This window comes from Sciurus vulgaris (assembly GCF_902686455.1).
Source record: "Sciurus vulgaris genome assembly, chromosome: 3".
NCBI classification, from domain to species: domain Eukaryota; kingdom Metazoa; phylum Chordata; class Mammalia; order Rodentia; family Sciuridae; genus Sciurus; species Sciurus vulgaris.
Window position 1 is genome coordinate 155,484,453 of NC_136463.1, and position 22,587 is coordinate 155,507,039.

Sequence of the window (22,587 nt, forward strand, 5' to 3'; positions counted from 1 at the left end):
AGTTATATAAATGCCATTTCCTTTTCCATTATGTCTGATAAACAGGCCTCTTTACCTATATTTTAACCACCGAGTATAAACATACTACATTTGATCAGCCCAGGTTGGGTGAATTAAGACAGACATGTAGAGTAACTGCCCCTTAAGGCTCAGAGACCATCGAAAATAGAACTATGAATTAATTTTTGTCTTCTCACAAAAATTATACATAGCTTAGAGACTGCAGATAAGAATGAGAAAAATGATGACTTTGTATGTGAATTTTCTGGCTGCCTTTATTCAGTCCCCCCCCCCCCCCGCCCCCATTAAAATACACAGTAAGAAATGATGTGATAACTGGAGCTCTAGCTCTTGGTCTGTATGAAATGAGGACCATATTCTAAGGGTGAAGGGAGCTAGGGTCCCTAAGGAAGGCGGAACAAAACCACTATTAAAAGCCCTGCACGGGCTGCAGATATAGCTCACCTGGCAGAGTGCTTGCCTCAAAAGCACAAGGCCCTGGTTCAAATCCCCAGCACTACCAAAAAAAAAAAAAAAAAAAAAAAAGCCCTGCACTTCCTCTGGACTTCAACATAGAAGAAAATCAAACACCTAACTAGTTCAATCCACTATTAATTTGGCTCTCAACTGCAGCCAAATACACCTGTTGTTTCCCAGGTTTCATTTGAAATACACTGAATTACAGTCTGATAATGAGACCAAACTGATTTTCCATACACTAAAAGGTTGTAAGTTTGAGGTCTCTGTTCGAGGAATGCCAATCCATTAAAGACTGAAGTCATATTTTAAAAAGACATTTGTATCTGATATATAACATATGCATAAAGATAAATGCTAATGTTATAAAGTTTGCAGAATGTTTATGTAATACCAACCAAAAGACTTTGTCTGGAGAACATATTCTTATTTTTACCTGAAGATAGGTTAGGGAAAGAAGAGATTCCTGGTTACCCTGAAATCTGTATGCAATTTCTAAAGGATCTGACATATCTTTAATATGAAGTACTTCATCTAAAATAACTCAATGAATTCTTAATAAATTGGCAACATCTACATTTTTTAATGTTCCAAATACATAGTCTTATTTTCTTATAGACACTACTTGTTTTACCAAAAGGAAATTGAATTTCCATTTCTCTTCCTGTAACATTTTCTATTAGTCTTTCTAGATGCTTTTTAAAAAAAAAAATCTAAAGAACCCAAGCTTCACCAACAGAAATAAAAGTACTCTACTTCTAATATATTCTTTTATAGTATTTTAAAAGCAAATATTAATTCAAATCAATGCCTTTAAAAAGAAGTTTAAAAATCTCAGTTTAATTTCTATAGTCTGTAGGGTAGAGAATACAAGTCACATTTTATTTTATACACACAAAATGAAAACAAAGTAATCTGTTAGCTTTTATGAAGGGTAGAAATCTTGTGTAAACCTTAATTTAAAAGACTGCATCTTCATCAACATAATCTGATGGTTCTCTACCGACTTCATTTATAGAAAGTCTCTATATCAAGTCATCATTCACTTTCATGCCCCCACGTGGGAAGAGGTAGGGGAATATCTGTAGGAATACAATTTATTGTCTGCACCTCCACTTAGAAGTAGCTGTATAGAGAGAGAGAGACAGAGAGATACATAAGTAAACACAATTATTTCATTAATAGCTAAGCTTAAATACTAATAATTTGATTACAAAAGGAATTACAGATGAGCAGTTAACTTACATTGAACATTAGCACTTATGGAGACCAATTACAGAATATTTCACTACAGTTTGGGTTGAGCACCCCTAATCCAAAATAGGGCTGGGGAGGTACTTCAGAGAAGAGTGTATATAGGAGGCCCTGGGTTCAGTCCCCAGTACTAAAGCAAAAATCTACACTTCAAAATACTCTAAAATTCTTGTTTTGAGCATCAAAATGATGCCACAGGTGGAAAATTCTACACCTGATCTCATGTGATGGGTCAGGACAAAGCAGATATACCAAAAAACATTATATAAAATTATCTTCAGGCAACATGTATGATTAATGTATACATGAAATAAAAAGGAATTCTGTGTTTAGACTGTGTCCCATCTCCAGGATACCTCAGTTGTGTGTTAATATCCCAAAATCTGAAAAAAATCTGAACTCTGAAATGCTTTTGATCCCAGGAATTTCAGATAAGTGATACTCAACCACAATTACAAGACATTAAAACATCAAAAGTGATAATTTGAATTTGTTGAGGCATATTGTACTTTCTATGAAGTTTTTTCTAAGATATATAATAAAACAGTTTTAAGACTGATATAGCTTTCCTTTCTTAAGAAAACCAAAAGTTTTTAAAGGACAGTGCATTTATTGTTTGCAAATGAATATTGCAAATTATTCAAGTTGCCCTAGGACCTGTATTTAGAAAGAATTCTTAGGCAATAAGAGTTTATGTATATACATACAAAAAAAAAATGGTAATTCTTCAAACATTTTATAGTTCATATTTATTACATATGATTTTTGTGACTGGGAAATACTGTGATCCAATCAGTCTAAAGTAGTGAATTTACAGATTTAAAATCTTTCATTAAGATAGCTCAGTGGTAGAGCACTTGGCTAGCCTGTGTGAGGCACTGGGTTCCATCGTCAGCACCACATAAAAATAAATAAATAAAATGAAGGTACTGTGTCTATCTACAACCAAAAAAATATAAAAGATACTCATGAGAGAAAAATAATTGCTTCAAAATTTCAAATTTTACTATACTATTATCAGAAGACAAATTAGATTCTTGAGATGTGAGATTTTTATTATAGAGCAGAGATTATAAAAATGATACACATTGAAACTAATAACTTTTATAAACACAAATACCATGTTTATTCTATTAATATATTTTCCTCTTCACCAAGTAACTAATAAATTCTTACCCCTGTGTCTGTCCAGTCTACACTTAGAACCTTATCTTCATGAGCAGCCAGATCATAGAGAGGAGCCTTACAACTAAAAGATGAAAATATTAACATGTTATATAAATATTCACAAGATCAAAACAAACATTTATGAATAATCATTTACACTTTTCTGAAAATTTTATAGGATTTACCATCTTTGCCCTAAAAACCATTTAATCTTAAAATTCTGAGTCTTTTTTTTTAAATATTTTTTTTTTAGTTGTTGATGGACCTTTATTTATTTTATGTAGTGCTGAGGATGGAACCCATTGCCTCACACATGCTAGTCAAGCGCGCTACCACTGAGCCACAAGCCCAGCCCCAAATTCTGAGTCTTGACTCAACCATTTCTACTATTTTTCCTATATCATCAGCAGACTACAGATTTATTACAACAAATACATTCAGGAAAATCTTATTTAGTTTTAAAGATTTACTCATAATTAGGCCATTTTTGCACTTCTTTTCTTTTATCCCCAAATCATGGCTTTGTATATACCCTTTATCTAATCTTTTCTACCCCAATAACTATATTTATATTTTTAGCCCAAACTTTTCCCTGGAACTACATATGTTTATCCAATTGCCTGACAGCTGGATGGGCACAAGAAATTTAAAACAACAAATCAAAACTTCTGATTTTCCCTCACAAATCAGTTTTCTATCCTTTCCCACCATGGTGAAGTGGCACCATCAATCACCTAGGCAGAATCCTGATTCCAGTCTCCATATTGAATCTGTAAGATAATACAACATATACCTAGTACCCAGTTATTTATCTGTAATGTTGCCGCCACAGTCCAAGTCACAATTACCTGTGTTTTGAATTACAATAGCTTCTCTGTTTTCATTCTTGCTCCCGTGCTCAAAACCCTCCAAAGCCTTCCAATCACATTTAGAATAAAACCCAAACTCATTACCATGTTTTACTAGGTCCTGTTTGATGTAACCATTAGCTGCTTCATGTCCTGCCACTCTCCTCTTTGCTCACTCTATTCCATCAACACTGGCCTTCTTGCTATTTTGCCAACATGCCAAGATTCTTCCACCTTATCTGTTGTTCCCTCTGCTGTGATGTGTGCATGGTTCATACCTTCCCACTATATGTTCACTACTGCAGTATCACATAGGGGCCTTCCCCCACGAAGTGTTCCTTTACTCAGCTTCACTTTCTTCGTAGTACTTACTACTATTACCAGAAATTATGTTACTGGGGTTGGGGCTGTAGCCCAGTGGCAGAGCCTTGTTTAGCATGTGTGAGACACTGGGTTTGATCCTTAGCACCACGTAAAAATAAACAAAATAAAGCCATTCTGTCATCTACAACTACAAAAAAAAATTTTTAAAAAAGAAAAGAATTTATGCTGTTATATAAAATGTCAATTAAAATGAATATAATATCTTCTGAATATTAATATGTCATGTACCATAAGATCATATTACAGTATATTACAAAGCAGATTTAAGGTCAACAACAACACACGAACAGGTATTTAGTTAATGCATCTTTTCTACTTGTAAATATATGTAAATGAGTCCTGTATGCATTTTGGGGGGGCACTGAATATACATTATTATAACAACACTAGCCTATAAGTAAAGAAATATATCTTTAATATATAATTATCTTTATATTTTAATTTAATTTTCTATTAACATAATTTATATTAAGGTTAAAGATCATCTTCTGAACTATTTTTTCCTGTTTTATAACAAAGTCAGATAGATTTTATAAACTCTGATTTTTGTTTGCTTATTTGATAAAAGATAAAGTAACATGGCATTAGTTTTTTTCAGAATGTAAAAAACAACATACTAACATGAATAAAATTCCTTTGATTCTGCTTTTTTGAAATATCAGTATTTTTGAATATTAGGTAGTATAACCAAGAACATTTTTGTAACCCTTCCAACTTTGGATAATCATTTCAGTATTCACTCAGTGTTTTTTATTTTATAACAGTAATTGATATCTTTGTTTTATAGAGCATAAAGAGGATTTACCTTCTTGTATCCCACAGCTTGACAATGTTATCTAAAGAGCCTGAAATCAGTTGCTGTTCATGAGTAGGAGACCACTTTACTGCTGTGACCCAGCCTGTATGTGAGGTCAAGGACAGCAACACCAAGGAACCATCTGAACCAAGAAAAAAGATAACAAATACTAGAGAAGTAGGCAGAAAAAAACCTAAAAAATATTTGGAGAATTTTTTTTTTTTTAAACACCTCCCAGTAGTTTATACAACTCACCTTTAGTTCGGGGATCCCACAGTCTGATATGCCTATCTGTGCTTCCAGAAGCTAAACGTTTACAAAGTGGAGAATAGGAAATACAGTTAAACACTTTATTTCCTGTCTGAAAAGGAAAAAGAAAAGAACATTTAACTATGGTAGGTTAAAAGTAATCATTTCTATAAGTTTATCACTTAGAAGATCAAAGTTAATCAGGGAAGTACTGAAATTCTTACCAAAGTTGACTTAAGACTGCCAGACTCAACATCCCATATTCTAATTGTGTGGTCCCAAGATGCACTGCAGATTTCTTCAGCATCTGACCAGAGTACTGAGGAAATTGCTTCTGTATGGCCAGAGAGGGTCACCATGGGAGTCTAGAAATGGAAAACCCCCCCCCACAAAAAAGGGAAAAGCATTTTCATTTCAGAGTAATCAGAACAATAATAGTAGTTATTAACTTCCAATGGTATATGCTAGGTATTTTTGCCAGGAGTTTTAGCTTTGATATCCTGCTCTATTTCTTCTTATAACAATCCTCTAAAATGGATATATCTATTTTTATCTTATACATGAACACACTGAAGCTGAGAGAACTTGCCCAACATTATACAGTTTATAAGTGGTGGACTTGAGTTTAAATCCAAATATCACTCCTAAGTTTCTTGTCTTTCTACTATATTCTGACTCTTTTTAAAAAATTTTTTTAGATGTTGACAGACTTTTATTTTATTCATTTATTTATATGTGTGCTGAGAATCAAACCCAGTGCCTCATACATGCTAGGCAAGTGCTCTACCACTGAGCCACAACCCCAACCCTATATTCTGACTCTTCCTCATCTGTTCTACTTTTCATTTTAATCAGTAGTAATATTAACACTAATTTAACTTTCCCAATGGATAAACATCATATTAAAGTCCAGTCCCCAGATGGCCTTGGACTGACCCAGTCTCTTTCCTCTCTTCTACGCGTGTAGTTCTCAGAATAACTGTAGAATATGCTGGGAATGTAACATCCTGAGATAGGGATGGACTGACCGGAACAGCCTGGGCTCAGTTCCAGCCCCCCCAGAAACAGGATGTCCTTCAAAGCATTGCCCAGTAGGTCTCATGACCTGTGGGTATAAACCCCAAGTGTTGCTGCTTTTTGGGATTCCTCAGCTGTGGTGAAAGTGGTGCATATAGTCAAGACTCCATTCACCCCAGGCAGCTTTCTTGAGCCTTGGGAGATTGACTTGCAGTGGATTGTAGGCTTCTGTTGGCCCTTGCTGCTTCTCTGTAAGTGATAAAATCTATTTCATGTAACTTGTTGCATGTGAATCTGTTCTGTATCACTGGACTCATGCAATCAGTAAAACAGCAGTGGATAGAAGCGTTTAGACTCTTATTCCCTGCAGTTAGCATAGTGATGATCTTTACTGTCCTCCATGCAGTGTGTGAGGGGGATTCTCTGTTGGGATCAGTTATTAGTGAACCTGCTTCAGTTAATGAAATAAGTTTTCAGGCCAGACAGATCTAGGTTTGAGTTGAGGTGCTACCAATTTCTACATGACTTCTCTAGATAAATTAATCTCAAAACATTCTTGGCACTCCATTTCCTCAGCATCTTTAATTTTGTTTGTTTGTTTGTTTGTTTTGCTTGTTTGGTAGCAGGGACTGAACCCAGGTCTGCTTAACCACTGAGCCAAATCCCCATCCCTTTTTATTTTTTATTTTGAGACAGGGTCTCGCTAAGTTGCTTAGAACCTTACTAAATTGCTGAGGCTGGCCTTGAACTTGCGATTCTACTGCCTCAGCCTGGGATTAGAGGCATGCACACCATACCCGGAATTCCTATTGTTTAATCTTTAAAAAATGTCTGTCCACAACTCATTTATTAGTATTCCAAAATCTCTAATGTCTTTTCCAAATTAAAACCCCCAAACTACGTATAGTGCCTATAAGGAACATGTAAGAGAGAGAAAAAGAATTCTGGAGTAGGAGGCAGTCAGTCGACTTTTGTCACTGTCACAGTTAAATTTCTTAAATATAACCTCATCTAAAACTGGAAAGGTTACGCTAGATCAGGGAATAGACTTTATAAGTAACGTGCCAGCAAGTAAATATTTTAGACTTTGCCAGCCACATGCAATTTCTACTGCCTATTTTTATTTGTTTTTATAATCCCTTAAAATTATAAAACCACTTTTATAGTCTATAATATAAAATGAAGTATTCATGATGTAAAAAATAAGCCCAAATTGGTTGTTTGGCTGTGTTTGTCAATTCCTGAACCAATGATACAAATATTGCTTTTCTGCCTCTAAAATTTTCCTGAATGAAGTAAAGAAACCTGATAAGGAAGTAGGAATAGAACAACTTCTGATGTGATTTTTCAAACAAACAAAAAGGTAGAAGAGAGGTAATCAGAAGCTTATAGAATAGAAAATGACAAGGTAGAAAGAAACAACAGGTAAACTTATATGAATAAACTCCCATTTTTAGGTGGTAACTCAAGAGAAAGGAAAACTTACGTTCACATAGAAAACTGAACATAAAAAATATCATATTATGTTTTATTCATAACTGCCTACCTGGAAAACAACCCAACTATCCTTCAACTTGGGAATGATTAAAACAACTATGGTATATCCATACAACAGAATCCTACTCCACATCTAAAAGGGACAACCCACTGATACCTTCAACAATATGGGCGAGTCTCATATACTAAATGGGGAAAAGGGTTGATGTATTACACTGTTATTCTACTTATGTGACATTCTGGAAAAATAAAATTGTAAGAACAGAGAACAGATCAATGGTTGTGAGGGTATGGAGGTGAGAACTACAAAGGGACAACATGAATTCTGCTGGATGAGAAACCCTTCTGTATCTTGGTTACATGCATTGCTCAAAAGCCAAGAGCTGGGTTAGGGTTGTAGCTCAGTGGTAGAGCACTTGCCTAGCACGTGTGAAGCACTGGGTTCAATCGTCAGCACTATAGAGAAAAAAAGCCAAGAGGTATAACCAAAAAGAGCACATTTTCTTTTCTCTCTGTAATTTTTTTAAAGAAGAAAAGTCAATATTGGCATTATTATTATAAACAAACTTAAGTGGAACAGTACAAGAGGAAAAGCTATTTTGAGAATTATAAAGGAAGAAACTTTATGTTAATATATGAAACAAATGACAGGTAAATGACTGGCAGCATTCATATTAATATAAGTCAGGTACTGGAACAGAATGCAGAGAGAAGGCGACTTCAATATATGTTGTATTCCCTTTTTTTAAAATCCAAACTTTTCTATAATTTCTAATTACAGCAACATTTTCACTGTAGTTAGCACTTCGAGCTTTTCTGGAATGACTTTGAGCAATAAATAATGCATGTATTTAAGCCCTATATAAAGCTAAATGAGAAATTGAATATACTATTGTTTCTCTCAAATGAACAATGGAAGCAATTTCATAAATGCATTCCCCTAAAAATAAAAGGCACTGAGTGATTAAAAATTCATGTAATACATACATTCAGCAAAGAACACGAATCTAGAATATATAAAGAACTCTTGCAAATTAAGAAAAGGATAGGCAATATACTTTTAAATGGGCCAAAATATGAATAGACATTTCACAATTAAATATCAAAGGGTTGGGGTTTAAATTAAGTTCAAATAGACACCACAAAAAATGGGTAAAATAATACACTTTTCAAAAAGTAAGTTAATGTGTAGCCAAGTGTAGAGGGTTGCACCTGGAGTCCTAGCTACTTTTAAAAAGTTAGTTAATGTATGTATATGTTACATGGTAAAATAGTCACGGCATTGACCATATCAAGTGCTAGCAGGGATGTAGAGTAACTTGAACTTTTATTTACTGCTAAATGAAGTGAAAAATTGATATAGCCCAACTTTTGACAGTATCTAACATTCAGAAAGCAAAACCTGTACATACCCTGTGTGACCCAGCAATTCTACTTCTGCAGAATGACCACACATGTAATCCTAAAGCCAAGTCTTAAAAACTTTCTCAGCAGACTTATTCATGGTAGTCCAAAACTGGAAACTAACTAAATGCCCATCAAAAGAAGATTTTAAAAATTGTGGTATATGAAATTTAAAAATAGGTAAAACTAAGATGGTATAGGTCAGAAGATTACCTTTGGGGGTCTACTGACTGTGAAGTAGACTAGAGGGAATTTTCTAGGTGCTTGGTAATTCTCCATATTTTGATTTGAGTAGTGATTACTTGGGTATATATCTTTGTAAAAATTAATTGAGGTGTACATTTAAACTATACACTTTACTATATGAATTGCAAACTTTAAAAAGAAAGGAAAAAAACCTACCTTTTCAATAAAGAATTTGTATAACTTAAGAAATCTTTAAAAAAAAATAAGAAATCTTTTTCTGCTCAGATACATTCTTTAGAGGTTTGATCAGAGAAATACATCAATAGAAATTACCACTGAATACACTATTTAATTGGTATGGCATTTCCAGCTTTAATTTGTCCTACAAGAGTAAGGAAGCTGAGTACTTGCCAGATCTTTCCTTTTGCAATTCAGCAGTGTACGTTTAAACGTATTAAGAAGTTCTTTATCACTACTTTCAATTGGAACCAGTGAGTTCATTGTTTATTGCATCTTAAGTGAGTTCGATGAATCATTTATGATCAACTTGATTCTCATTTTCAACAATTTTTAAAAATATTTTTTAGATGTTGATAGACTTTTATTTTATTCATTTATTTACATGTGGTGCTGAGAGTCGAACCAGTGCCTCATACATGCTAGTCAAGTGCTCTACCACTGAGTACAACCCCAGCCCCTCAACGGTTTTTTAAGGTATCTTATTAGTGACTACAGAACTAATGTGCAAATATGTGCTTGATTACTGCACATTCACTAAAACTGTTAGAAAATAAATGAAAAATGTTTTCCTAAGCCTTGCTCAGTATTTTCCTACTCGTTAAGCATATAAAAACAGATTAGGTCACACTGTGACAAATATCTTCATAATAAAATAAGATGAATTAAGAATCTGGATGAATAGTCAAACTCATGGAAGCAAGAGTAGACCTGTGACTGTCAGGGGCTGAAGTATAGGGGAAATTGGGAAAAGTTGGTCAAATGGTAAAAATGTTTAGTTATGAGGTGAACAAGTTCTACAGATCTAATGTACAGCAAGAGTGGTGATGGATGTGTTAATTTGATCATGATAATTATTACCCAGTGTGTGTGTATATATATTATATCTAATCATCATGTTATAGACCCTGAATATAGTCAATCTTTATTTTTCATTTAAATTTTCTTTTAAGTGAAACAAAATCTGGGTGAACTTTCTCAGTTCAATTTAATGGGATCTAAAAACTAAATGATAGAAGCAATTTCCAAATTAAACTCCTGGTTTCTAGTGAATTAGGAAATATGACTAGCAACCCTATTAAGAATTATATCCATAATATATTAAACAAATAATATTGAAGTCAGGTAATTAGTTGCTTCACTTAACTCTAGTGCAAGATTTAAAATCAAAAGATCCTAATTCAGAATGCACGATGAGATCAATTACAATAGCTCTACCAACCTGTAAGTCTAACTCAATGCTACAAAATTCCAAGATTCAGATAAATGTAGCATTAGTACAAGGTTTACAAAGAAAAATTTACAAATTTACTAAAAGAAAGCATAATTTTTTCGCCTACTGAAAGTAATCTCTTTTTTTCAGAAGGTCTGTAAATTGAAGAAGGTAAGACAAAAACAAATACAAATAAGAAAGACTATTAAATTTCCACATACTCATTAATACAAATCCAAGAAAGTACTGTCAAGTTCTAATACTTACCCTTGTTAGTCCCAATTGTTCTGTTTTCTGTTTCTTTCTTGGTCTATTTGTGGATTCCTCCATTTCATCTTCTTCATCTGTAAGGACTACATCAGAGAGAGTAAAATTTAATATTGGAAAAACTTTGTCAATATTAATTGCAAGCTGTCTGAAAGAATTTCTTGCATCTCTGAGTTTAGTTTTTGTATTATCTCAGTTCATTAGGAAAAGGATTTTTTATCATTTTGTGTTAACAGAAAATTATACATAAAAAACAATACCTAGATTACTAATATTCAAAAATAAGAAAGCAAAAAGTATATTAAAAAATGAAATTCTGCTATATCTTTTCCTTTTTTTTTTTTTTTTAATGTGGTGCTGGGAATTGAACCCAGGGCCTTGTGCACACAAGGCAAGCACTCTACCAGCTGAGCTATATCCCCAGCCCTCTGCTATATCTTTAAGATCACTATTATTAAAATAGATCACTTTACAATAGCTATGAAAAAGTGCTTACTATTAGTTCTAGGAGTTACAACTAGATTGTATTTACATTACATAGGGGGTACTAAGGTAAACAATGTTAAAATAGATACATTTCAACTATAATACACCAATTAAAAAAAATGTGGGGAAAAGGAAATACATTTCAGTCATGTTTATTCTCCTTGAATATTTCATTTTTTTAACAAAGAAAAATGATTCAGTTTTTTGTTTTTGTGGTGCTGGGGTCAAGCCCAGGGACTCACATGTGCTAGGAAAGTGCTCTACTACTGTGATACATTCCTAGCCCCAGACTTCTGTTGTTGTTTCAGTATATGTTATCTATTTATTTTTATTAGCGTATTATACATTACAGTTGGGTTCATCCAGATAAAATCATTCATGCATGCAATCTGATTTCATAATACCTTGTTTTACCTCCCATCCTCACTCCCTTCCTCTACATATTTATTTATTTATTTTGGTACCAGGGAATTGAACTCAGGGTGCTTAACCACTGAGCCATGTCATTAGTCCTTTTTATATTTTAGTGTGAGACAGGGTCTCACTGAGTTGCTTAGGGTCTCACTAAGTTGCTGAGGCTGGCTTTGAACTTGTGATCCTCCTGCCTCACCCTCCTGAGCCACTGGGATTACAAGCGTGTACCACCAAACCCAGCTTATTTTTGATTGGTTCTTTTTACTTACACATGAAATCTCCTGTGGTATATTTATATATGCACATAACCAGTTTCTAAGGAAGTCATTCTGCATTGCCTTCCATTTGCCATCCTTCCACTCTGCCTCTCAAACTCCTTCTACCTCACTACTGGTCTTCCTTATATCTTTATCATATTCTATCCTTCTCTCCTTCTTTCCTTTATTTTACTCTAGCTTCCATATATGAAAGAAAACATTTGACCTTTGAGTTTCTGAGTCTGGCTTATTTCACATAGTATGATGTTCTCCATTTCCATCCATTTACCAGCAAATGCCATTATTTCATTCTTCTTTATGGCTGAATAGAGCTCCATTCTATGTATATACCACAATTTCTTAATCCATTCATCTTTGATGGACATCTGGGTTGATTCCACAATTTAGCTACTGTGAACTGTGCTGGTATAAATATCAAGGTGGCTTTATCACTATAGTAAGCTGATTTTAGTTTTTGTTTGTTTTTATTTTGTTTTTTGGTACCAGAGATTGAACCCAGGAGCACTTAGCCACAACCTCAGCCCTTTTTATTTTGAGACAGGGTCTTGCCAAGTTGCTTAGGACCTCCCTAAATTGCTGAGGCTGGCCTCAAACTTGCAATCCTCCTGCCTCAGCCTCCGGAGTTGCTGGAATTACAGGCATGCACTACTGTACCCAGCTGATTTTAGTTTTGTTAGAAAAATATCAAGGAGTGGCAATATTTGGGTCATATGATGGTTGCATCCTAGTTTTTTTGAGGAATCTCCATACTGCTTTCCAGAGTGATTTACTAATCTGCAGCCCCACCAAGAAAGTACAGGTGTAAATTTTCCCCTTCCTTGCCAGCAGTTATTATTGTTTGTATTCTTGATCATTGCCATTCTGTGTAGAGTAAGATTAAATTTTAGTGGTTTTGATTTGCATTTCCCTGAATGCTAGAGATGTTGAACATAAATTTTTATTTGTTGGCCATTTGTTTTTATCTTTTGACAAGTTTCTGATGAGCTTTTTTTTTTTTTATGTTGATAAGACTTTTCTTTTATCCATCTATATACGGTGCTGAGAATTGAACCCAGTGCCTCACACATGCTAGGCCAGCGTTCTACCACTGAGCTACACACAATCCCAGCCCCTCTGATGAGTTCTTTCCCCCATTTATATTTTGGGTTATTTTTTTAAATTTTTTTTTTTTTTTGGTGTTGTTTCTTGTTGTTGTTTTTTTTTTTTTTTTTTAACATTCTGCATATTAATCCCCTGTTAGAAGAATAGCTGCCAAAGATTTTTCTCCCATTCTGTAGGCTCTTTATGCTCTTAATCATTTCCTTTGCTAAGCTAAGCAGAAACTTCTTAATTTGATGTCATCCCACTTATTGATTCCTGATTTCTTACACTTTGGGGGTCTTATTGAGGAAGTCAGTACCAGCACCTATAAGACAGAGTGTTGACCCTGTTTTCATTTAGCAGTTGTGAGATTTCTTAAATAATTCCTGAGTCTTTGATCCATTTTGATTTGACTTTTGTGCAGAGTGAGGAATAGGGATATAGTTTTATGTTTCAACACAGAACTATTCAGTTTTCCCAGCACCATTTGTTAAAAAGGCTGTCTTTTGGGGGTGATGGGAAGGAAAGACAATAGAATGAGACAAACATCACTACCCTATGTACATGTATGATTACACAAATGGTGTGACTCTACTTCATGTACAACCAGAGAAATGAAAGTTGTACTCCATTTGTGTACAATAAATCAAAAAATAATAATAAAAAGGCTGTCTTTTCTTCAATATATATTTTAGGCATCTTTGTCAATCATAAGATGGCTGTAAGTATGTGGGTTTGTCTCTATGCCTTCTATTCTGTTCCATTAGTATTCATGTCTAATTTGATGCAAATACCAGGCTATTTTTCAGGATTTTTTTCTACTTTGGTTGAGTCATTTATTATTCAAATATCATTGCTTGATATTATTTTTTCTACTGTTTTATTGGTGCATTATAGTTGCACATATTGCTGGTATTTGTTGTTACATATTCGTACATACATACAACAATTTGGTCAATATCACCATATACATATATACACACCATTTTTTCTTTATCCATTCAACTGCTGGACACCTAAGCTGGTTTCATAGTTTGGCTACTGTGAATTGTGCTGCTATAAACATGGGTATACATGTATCACTGTAGTAAGATGATTACAATTCTTCAGAATAATACCAAGGAGTATTTATCCTGGGTCATATGGTGGTTCCATTCCTAGTCTTTTGAGGAATCTCCATGCTTATTTCCATAGTGGTTATACTAATTTACAATCCCACCAACAGTGCAAAAGTATTTCTTTTTCTCCACATCCTCTGTAGTATTTATTATTGTTTGTATTTTTGATGACTGTCATTCTAACTGGTGTGAAATTTCACTGTAGTACTTATTTGTATTTCCTTAATTGCTAATAATGTTGAACATTTTTTCATGTATTTGTTGGCCATATGTATTTCTTTTTGAGAAGTGTCTGTTTAATCACTTGCCCATTTATTACGTGATGTTCTTTGGGGGGGTACAAAGTTTTTTGAGCTCTTCATATGTTATAGATATTAATCCTGTCAAAAGAGTAGCTAACAAGGCTGGAATCATGCCTCAGTGGTAGAGCACTTGCCTAGCGCATGTGAGGCACTGGGTTTGATTTTCAGCATGACATATAAATTAATTTTAAAAAAATATCTATCAACATCTAAAAAAATTTTTAAAAAGAATAGCTAGCAAAGATTTTCTCCCATTTTATAGGTTCTTTCTTCACATTCCTAATTGTTTCCTTTGCTGTGCAGAAACTTTTTAATTTGATGCTGTCCCATTTATTAACTATTGGCATTATTTGCTGAGTTTTAGGGGTCCTACTGAGAAAAGCACTGCCAGTGCCTAAAAGCTGGAGTGTTGAACCTACGTTTTCTTCTACGAATTACATAGACAGTCTAATTCCGAGCTCTCTGATCCATTTTGAGTTGATTTTTGTGCAGGGCAAGAGATAAGGGTCTAGTTTCATTCTTCTACATAGGGACCAGTTGTCCCAGCTCCATTTGTTAAAAAGGCTATCTTTTCTCCAGTGTATGTTTTTGGCATCTTTGTCAAGGATCAGATGACTGTAGATGTGTAGATGTGTGGGTTTGTCTGTCTTCTATTCTGTACCATGAGTCTGTTTTTGACAGTACCGTGCAGTTTTTGTTACTATAGCTCTGTAGTATAATTTGAAATCAGGTATTATGATGTCTCCAGCATTGCTTTTTTGGTTTAAAATTGCTTTGGCTCTTCGGAGTCTTCCATTCTTCCAAATGAATTTTTGGACTGTTTTTTTCTAGTTCTGTGAAGAATGTCAATCGTATTTTGATGGGGATTGCATTGAACATGTATATATATATATATATATTTAATATTTTAGCTGTAAATGGACATGATACCTTTGTTATTTATTTATTCATTTTTATGTGGTGCTGAGAACCCAGTGCCTCACACGTGCTAAGCAAGTGCTCTACCACTGAGCTACAACCCCAGCCCCCTGAATGTGTATATTGTATGCCATTTTAACAATATTAATTCTGTTTATCCACGAACATGGGAGGTCTTTCCATCTTCTGAGATTTTCTTCAATTTCTTTCTTCAGTGTTCTGTACTTGTCATTGCAGAGGTCTTTAACCTCCTCGGTTAGATTTATTCCTAGTTTTTGTTTTGTTTTGTTTTGAGGCTATCGTTCATGGAATTGTTTTCCTGATTTCTTTCTGAGGACATTTGTTGTTGGTATATAAGAAAGCTGTTAATATTGGTATGCTGTTTTTTTTAACCTGCTACTTTGCCAAGTTTATTTATTAACTATGGAAGTCTTTTGGTGGAATGTTTTGTATCTGCATAGGATCATATATGCAGAGTGATAATTTGACTTCTTCCTTTCCTATTTTTATCCCTTTTATCTCCTTCTATTGGGTAATTGCTCTGTCTAGAATTCCTAGCAATATAGTAAATAGGAGTGGTGAGAGTGGACACTCTTGTCCTAGATTTTAAAGGAAATACTTTTAGTTTTTCCTCCATTTACTATGAGGTTGACTTTGAGTTTTTCACACAGAGCCTTTCTGATGATTAGGTAGGTTTCTTCTATCCCTCGTTTCTTCAATGGTTTTATCATGAATGGGTGCTGAATTTTGTCAAAGGCTTCTGCATCTACTGAGATAACTGGTTTTTGTCCTTAATTCTGTTTATGTGATGAATTAGAGTTATTGAATTGTGTGTATTAAACCATCCTTGCATCTCTGGAATAAAATCAACTTGGTCGTGATGTACAGTCTTCTTAATATGGTGCTGAACATGATTTAACATATTTTATTAAGGAATTTTTGCATCTGAGTTCATCAGGGATATGTTTTCTTTCCTTCATGTTTCCTCATCTGATTTTGGAATGAGTCACTGGCTTCATCAAATGAATCTGGAAGTCCATCCCTTTATATTTCATGGAGTAATTTGTTGAGTACTGGCATTAGTTCCTCTTTAAAAGTTTGAGAGAATTCAGCTGAGAATCCATCTGGTCCTGGGCTTTTTTTGTTGGACACATATTTTTTGGTTTTTAAAAATCTTTATTATATATCATTTGGTTAGGTAGCACACCCAGATTGAAAACTACAGATTTTATTGTTGGTACTTTTATGAATATTAATTTGCTTTCCATAATGAGATTATAAACCCCTTAAAAGTAACACCTAACATATATCTCATTTATCTTGCTCTATCAAAAAATACTACAATGGGAAAAATTTCTAAACTAAACTGCTTTTCTCCTCAAATTTGTTTTCTTTAATCATTTTTATAAAATCAACTAAAATGGATTACCGCCTACTTATCTTATGCATAATTATTTCAAACTGGTTAAGTTTTTCTTGATTCCCTTCAACCCTGCTTTCTGGCCTGTAAGGAGGATATTGTACTGTAAAACATTAATTCCCTCAGAAGTAACAGATGTATTCTGGTACTTTGACCTGTGCAATTAATAGTTCTAACTACTAGGTTTTAAAATCCAAATATTTGTATATATGCTTTCTCCTTTTTCCTTCCCACCAGTATCTCTTATTACTATGAAGGCATCTTCTTCTAAGAGTCCTTCCTCCTCCTCCAATTGTTTCTTTTTATTTGTTTTCCAAGTAAGAATATTAACTGTGGTAAAATTTCATTGAAAAAAATTTGATAAAAAGTAAAACAGTTTAATTTCCTGTAACAGTAAAATGAGTCCAAAATCACTATTTTTTTTTTCTTCTTTTTTTGAAGTTCTGGAGATTAAACCCAAAGTCTTGCACATCGTAAGCAACACTCTATCAGAGCTACATCCCCAGCCCAGAAGTCTTTTGTAAATGACTCAAAGTCAGTCAAATTACTCAAAAGATATTTTTGTTTATTTGCAGGTTTCTGAACTATGAGAAGTAAGGTGATTATGTTCCCCTGCATCGTTGTTGATGCTTGGAGCAATTCAATCTCATCCAATAAATAAGGGTTAAAAAAAAAAAGGTCTTAAAACACAAAAGACATGTGTCACTATAATACACTCTTTTATACATATCCTAAAAAGCTCTGGTCTATGTTTAATGCAAAACATGGGTTTAAAAAGTCCTCCCACTGGAATTCTTAAAACATTTTTAATAAGTCAAAGTAATAGGAATATTTAATTTACCTGCAGACCAGATCTTTAGCATCTTATCCCAGGAGCCACTGCAAAACTGAACAGATAGATATGAGGGGGAAAAGCATGTGATAAAACTCATATTTACCCTGTTTTTTTCTGCTATTTAACTTTAAAACCTTTACTTTGCTTATCTAATCTCTGTAGTGCAGAAGCTTTGAAATCCTTTACCACCATGGTATCATTTGCCCAGTTTCCTAGTCTCCTGGGACCTGTATTCTCAATCTACACAGCAATCAAGGAAGCTGCCATTCTTATATGGCCCTGTGCTCTGGCAGTGTTTACTTAGATCAAGGTGAGCAACTGACCTACACTGTACCAGTTATTGTTCTTCCCTATTTAGAACCTTTAAAAACCCCTATGTTCCAAGAATAGAAGTTATTATTTCTCCACAGACAGACAGTATTTAGGATTACAAGACCTCAGAAATATTTACTGTCATGTGGAGAAAGCAATCTGACATAAGAGAAAATAAAGAATAAAGTTGACTTAAGAAGACAAGAGGGTGAGGGTGTGCTGGCCACATTCAGGCCTCCATTCCTGAGGCCGAAATGCATCATCACCCTCCCTACAATATGGTGGTTCATCTTTTGTTGGATGTAATAGTACAATACATCTTCTTTTAAGCCTACACTAGTTCAAGATGAGTTTCTGCCTCTTCTGGTCAAAAGTCAGTGTCTGATTAATTCACTTAAATTTCAACTCCACAACATGTAAACTTTCTGTATGGCTCAAAGGAAAAATCCAATCTTTACTTTTGAATATATCAAATTCCTCTGTTACTCTAACTGGCAAACATGGAAATACTCTTAAATCCAGAATACTTCAATGTGGCTTAGGAAAACTTTCAAATTTTAAAATGGTTTTTAAACCCTCATAAGTCAATAAAGTATTGCTTTCAGGTTTGTGTCCTTTTAAATAACATTTACCATTTTGCCATAATAAAGAGTACATCAGCATTAATAGTAAAACAAACTCTCTTAACATTAACCTTAATGTATGCTAAAGGACAGATTATCATTTTAGGAATTTTAAACTGATGACAGCATTTAGAGTAGTGACTAAAAATAAGCCAATTACTATGATTTAAAAATGTTAGATAAAGAAATTACTTGTTTACCTGATTTCTTTAGTATTTCACAGTTTATTTAAGGTTCTAACCCACAGCTACCCAGACTGGGGAAGAAATCTTTTATTGCATGCATATTTCCTTTGGGTTTAAAATCATATTCTTTAGCCACTGATTATTAGGAAAGTGTAACAATCGCAAGGAATTTATGTAGAGAAAAAAAGTTTAATAAGATGCTTAAATTCTACTTTAACAAAGTCCTAATAACATACTAGCTACTTACTTTAGTTCCTGAGCTATCAACATCTATAGAATCCACACTTCCAGCATGACCTCTGCAGCAGTGTAAGGCTTTCACTTTGTTTCTCTCTACATTCCACTCCCACAAGAGAATAGTCTGATCCATAGAGGCACTCAGTAGTAAGCAAGACAAACTATCTGAAGAAAAGAGAACACAAGAACAAGAAGCCAATTAGCACAAAATTTATACACATCATGTTCTTAAACTGAAAAATTCAAATTTTTTTGTGGATTTAAAAAATAAAAGCACAGGAGGCTTTTAAAAGAAAGTTAACAGGGTGCACACCTGTAATCCTAGTGACTTGGGAGACTAAGGCAGGAAGATAGCAAATTTGAGGCCAGTTTCAACAACTTAGTGAGACCCTGTCTCAAAATAAAAAATTGAAGGGGCTGGGAAGATAGCTGAGAGGTAAAGCACCTGGGTTTAATCCCTAGTACTGCAAAAATTAAAAAATAAATAAATAAATAAATTTTAAAAAAAAAGAAATCTAACATGGTGTAAAAGGAAAGAATCTTCAAAATTATAAGATCTGCAATTAACACACTCAATAAACGTGAAAATATACATTACCTAATATAATTTTAGAAAAGATTCACTGCCATCAATTTATGGTTTAAAATGTCCTTTTCTATCTAGTATTCTTCTTAGTTTAAGCAAAAATTCCTACCTTTTTTCACCCAGGCCACATCTTTTACAACGTCTGTATGTCCCACAATTGTCATTAATGACTTTCCTTCCAAGGACCAGATTCTAGAAGTCTTATCATAAGAACCAGTCAAGATCCTATGAAGAGGAAAAAGATCTGTGAAGCAAATAAAGAGGTTTTTTCAAGCCCTGAAAATAAATTATGTTTCTATGGCAACTACAAAGTAAACCATGGAGATTATACTTTTAAATGTTCTTTTAATATGAAGATTTCAAAATATATCAGATGTTACACTTGAGTTTTTCTGATCTACTAAAATAGTAACTGACTGGGCTGGGGTTGTGGCTCAGTGGTACAATGCTTGCCTAGCACACATGAGGCATTGGGTTCAATCACCAGCACATTAAAAAAAAAAAAAAAACTAAATAAAATAAAGGTATTGTGTCCATCTACAACTAAAAATAGTATATATATAGATTTTATATATATATATATATATATATATATATAATCTCATCTATATATATATGGTAACTGATGAACCGTAGATTTCACTTTTACTATTGTTGTAAATACTACAAATCCCAAGGAAACTATGCAAATTGCTTATAAAGCCTAATAATGCTCTGTAATTAACCACTGAAAACCATTAAAAAGAAAAACAGGGCTGGAGATGTAACTCAGTGGGAGAACATTTGCCTATCATGTATGAGGCCCTGGATTCAATTCCCAACACCATAAAAAAATAACAAAGCAAGAAAAAACATTTAAAGTAAAAGCCGTAAAAACATGGCTTTGTGTGCTAATTCCAGGGACTCATCTTTTTTTTTTTTTTTCTTTGATCCTCTATTTTATTTTATTTATTGGGACTCATCTTTAAAAAAAGTAAGCTCCTCCTATGATTCACTCTTGAGGTATTTTTCTACCGGTCAGTCCACTAGGGATTTGCTTTGAGCCATCCATATTTTCTTACTTGATTCTAGTCTACAGATTGTAGCCCTAAATTTGCAAGATCTGCATCCTCGTGGTAGTAGGCCAGGAGATCTGTGGCTATAAAAATTACTTTTCTTCTAAGAAATAAATTATATCCCTGGTCTTAAAAGCAACATACGCAAATCAAATAAATTAAATGCTTTAAGACATTTGACTTGTATAGAATACAAAGGTCACATTTTCAAAGAGAAAAGAAAAACCTGCCAATAAATACTAATTTTCTTTTTGAATACACTGAATGCAAAGATCTTTCTGTCTAGTGTGACCACTGATATAAAAAAATTACTCCAACAAAGAATAGGGAATTAGAAAAAACATTCATATAGTGGATTTGAAAAGACTTAAAGTGCATAAGAAGAGAGAACATTCATCTATCAATACCATTCCTCTGCTCCTTTAATTGAGCTGATCCAGTCATCATGGAACATGCATTGCTCTGGCTGAGGTGCAGTGTACTTCTCCACATATTCTAGTTCCACAACCTCTTCCTAGTCAGAGAGAAACCAGAAACCAGAAATCAATTGGTGGTTTGGTTTCAAAATATTAATATAAAGATAAAGGACCCCCCAACTTAATGTATCTTCTTTTATAACCCAGAAAATTTAGAACCACTGAAAAAGTCAAAACTTTACCAAACGGTGTACTAGGAATAATATTAAGAAATATTAATAGCCTTGGAAAATTCATGCTAAATCTGGTGGAAAAATATGAGAAAACCTCAAAATAAAAAAAATGATAAAAGCTTACCATTTAATTGGTAGAGTTCCTTTTTAGGCTACTGTAACAGTTCTAGAAATGGGCAGTGGTGATGGTAGAATATTGTGAATGAACTTGATGTTGCTAAATTATATACTTATATATTTTACCATAGTTTTTCAAATCACCACAAAAATTGTAAAAGCAATTATAAATTGTATATTTAATTATAAAAACAATACAAAGGAAAGTTTGAAAATGAGAAGGGGAGGAATCACAGTAACCTAACAGTCATAGTTTTTATATGTATATAATTATTTTGTATTGCTGTATAAGTATACATGTATTTGCTACTCCCTTTCTTGCCAGTTCTTCTTTCATAAATATGAAGAACATGTTAATTCACCTGCATTTTCTTGAATAAAATGTTCTTATAAGAGGTTTTCAAAATTGAATATATAGAAACTGAAGTTCTAATTTCTCAGAAGAAAACAATAATCAATCTTGTGTGTTGAAGATAGATTCAGACTGACTGATTCTACAAAGAGTTTATAAAATCTGATAATACTTTAAGCAAAATACAGAAGGTAGCAACTGAACTTACTGATGAGATGTTCTCCAGTTCCATGTGTTTGAACAAGGGCATTCGCAGAAACTGGCCCTTGATAAGGAAATCAAACTCCACATGTTTGTGGAACGCTAAAGAAAATACAGAATAAAATTATTAGCATTCTTAGGGTCTGCAGTGTTATTGGCAGAGGTATATGAGAACCCCTAAACAAAAAAGTACACATTAACCCATGGTGACCTTTCTCCAGAATTTCTCATAGCATATCAGACAAATATTATTTCAGTATACCATATTAATTTTTAAGAGCAGAAATACTTTGTTCTGTTGGTATAAGTCTTTTCTTACTATTGCCGGTGTAATTATTATTGTTTTTGTTGTTATTTTATTATTATTATTGGTACTAGGGATTGAACCTGGGGTGCTCAACCACTAAGCCATATCCCCAGTCC

The 22,587-nt window shown here is 33.7% G+C and overlaps 2 protein-coding genes across 4 annotated transcripts in view; one reads left to right on the forward strand and one right to left on the reverse strand.

Moving 5' to 3' along the window:
• Window positions 1-1,297: 1,297 nt before the first annotated feature.
• Window positions 1,298-22,587, reverse strand: part of WDR12 (WD repeat domain 12) — a 29,190-nt gene continuing 7,900 nt past the window's right edge. For all 3 annotated transcript variants that reach the window (XM_079130684.1, XM_079130683.1, XM_079130682.1), the window contains 11 exons: window positions 22,172-22,266; window positions 21,253-21,359; window positions 19,900-20,015; window positions 19,215-19,369; window positions 17,854-17,899; window positions 10,997-11,082; window positions 5,400-5,540; window positions 5,182-5,287; window positions 4,936-5,068; window positions 2,908-2,980; window positions 1,298-1,603 (listed from right to left, as the gene is read on the reverse strand). In XM_079130684.1, coding sequence (XP_078986810.1) covers window positions 1,526-1,603; window positions 2,908-2,980; window positions 4,936-5,068; window positions 5,182-5,287; window positions 5,400-5,540; window positions 10,997-11,082; window positions 17,854-17,899; window positions 19,215-19,369; window positions 19,900-20,015; window positions 21,253-21,359; window positions 22,172-22,266 — 1,136 coding nt within the window. In that variant the 3' untranslated portion in view covers window positions 1,298-1,525. The remainder of the gene's footprint in view (window positions 1,604-2,907; window positions 2,981-4,935; window positions 5,069-5,181; window positions 5,288-5,399; window positions 5,541-10,996; window positions 11,083-17,853; window positions 17,900-19,214; window positions 19,370-19,899; window positions 20,016-21,252; window positions 21,360-22,171; window positions 22,267-22,587) is intronic.
• Window positions 5,567-22,587, forward strand: part of CARF (calcium responsive transcription factor) — an 85,898-nt gene continuing 68,877 nt past the window's right edge. The window contains 1 exon segment of the mRNA XM_079130596.1: window positions 5,567-6,443. The gene's annotated coding sequence lies outside the window, so the exon portion shown is untranslated.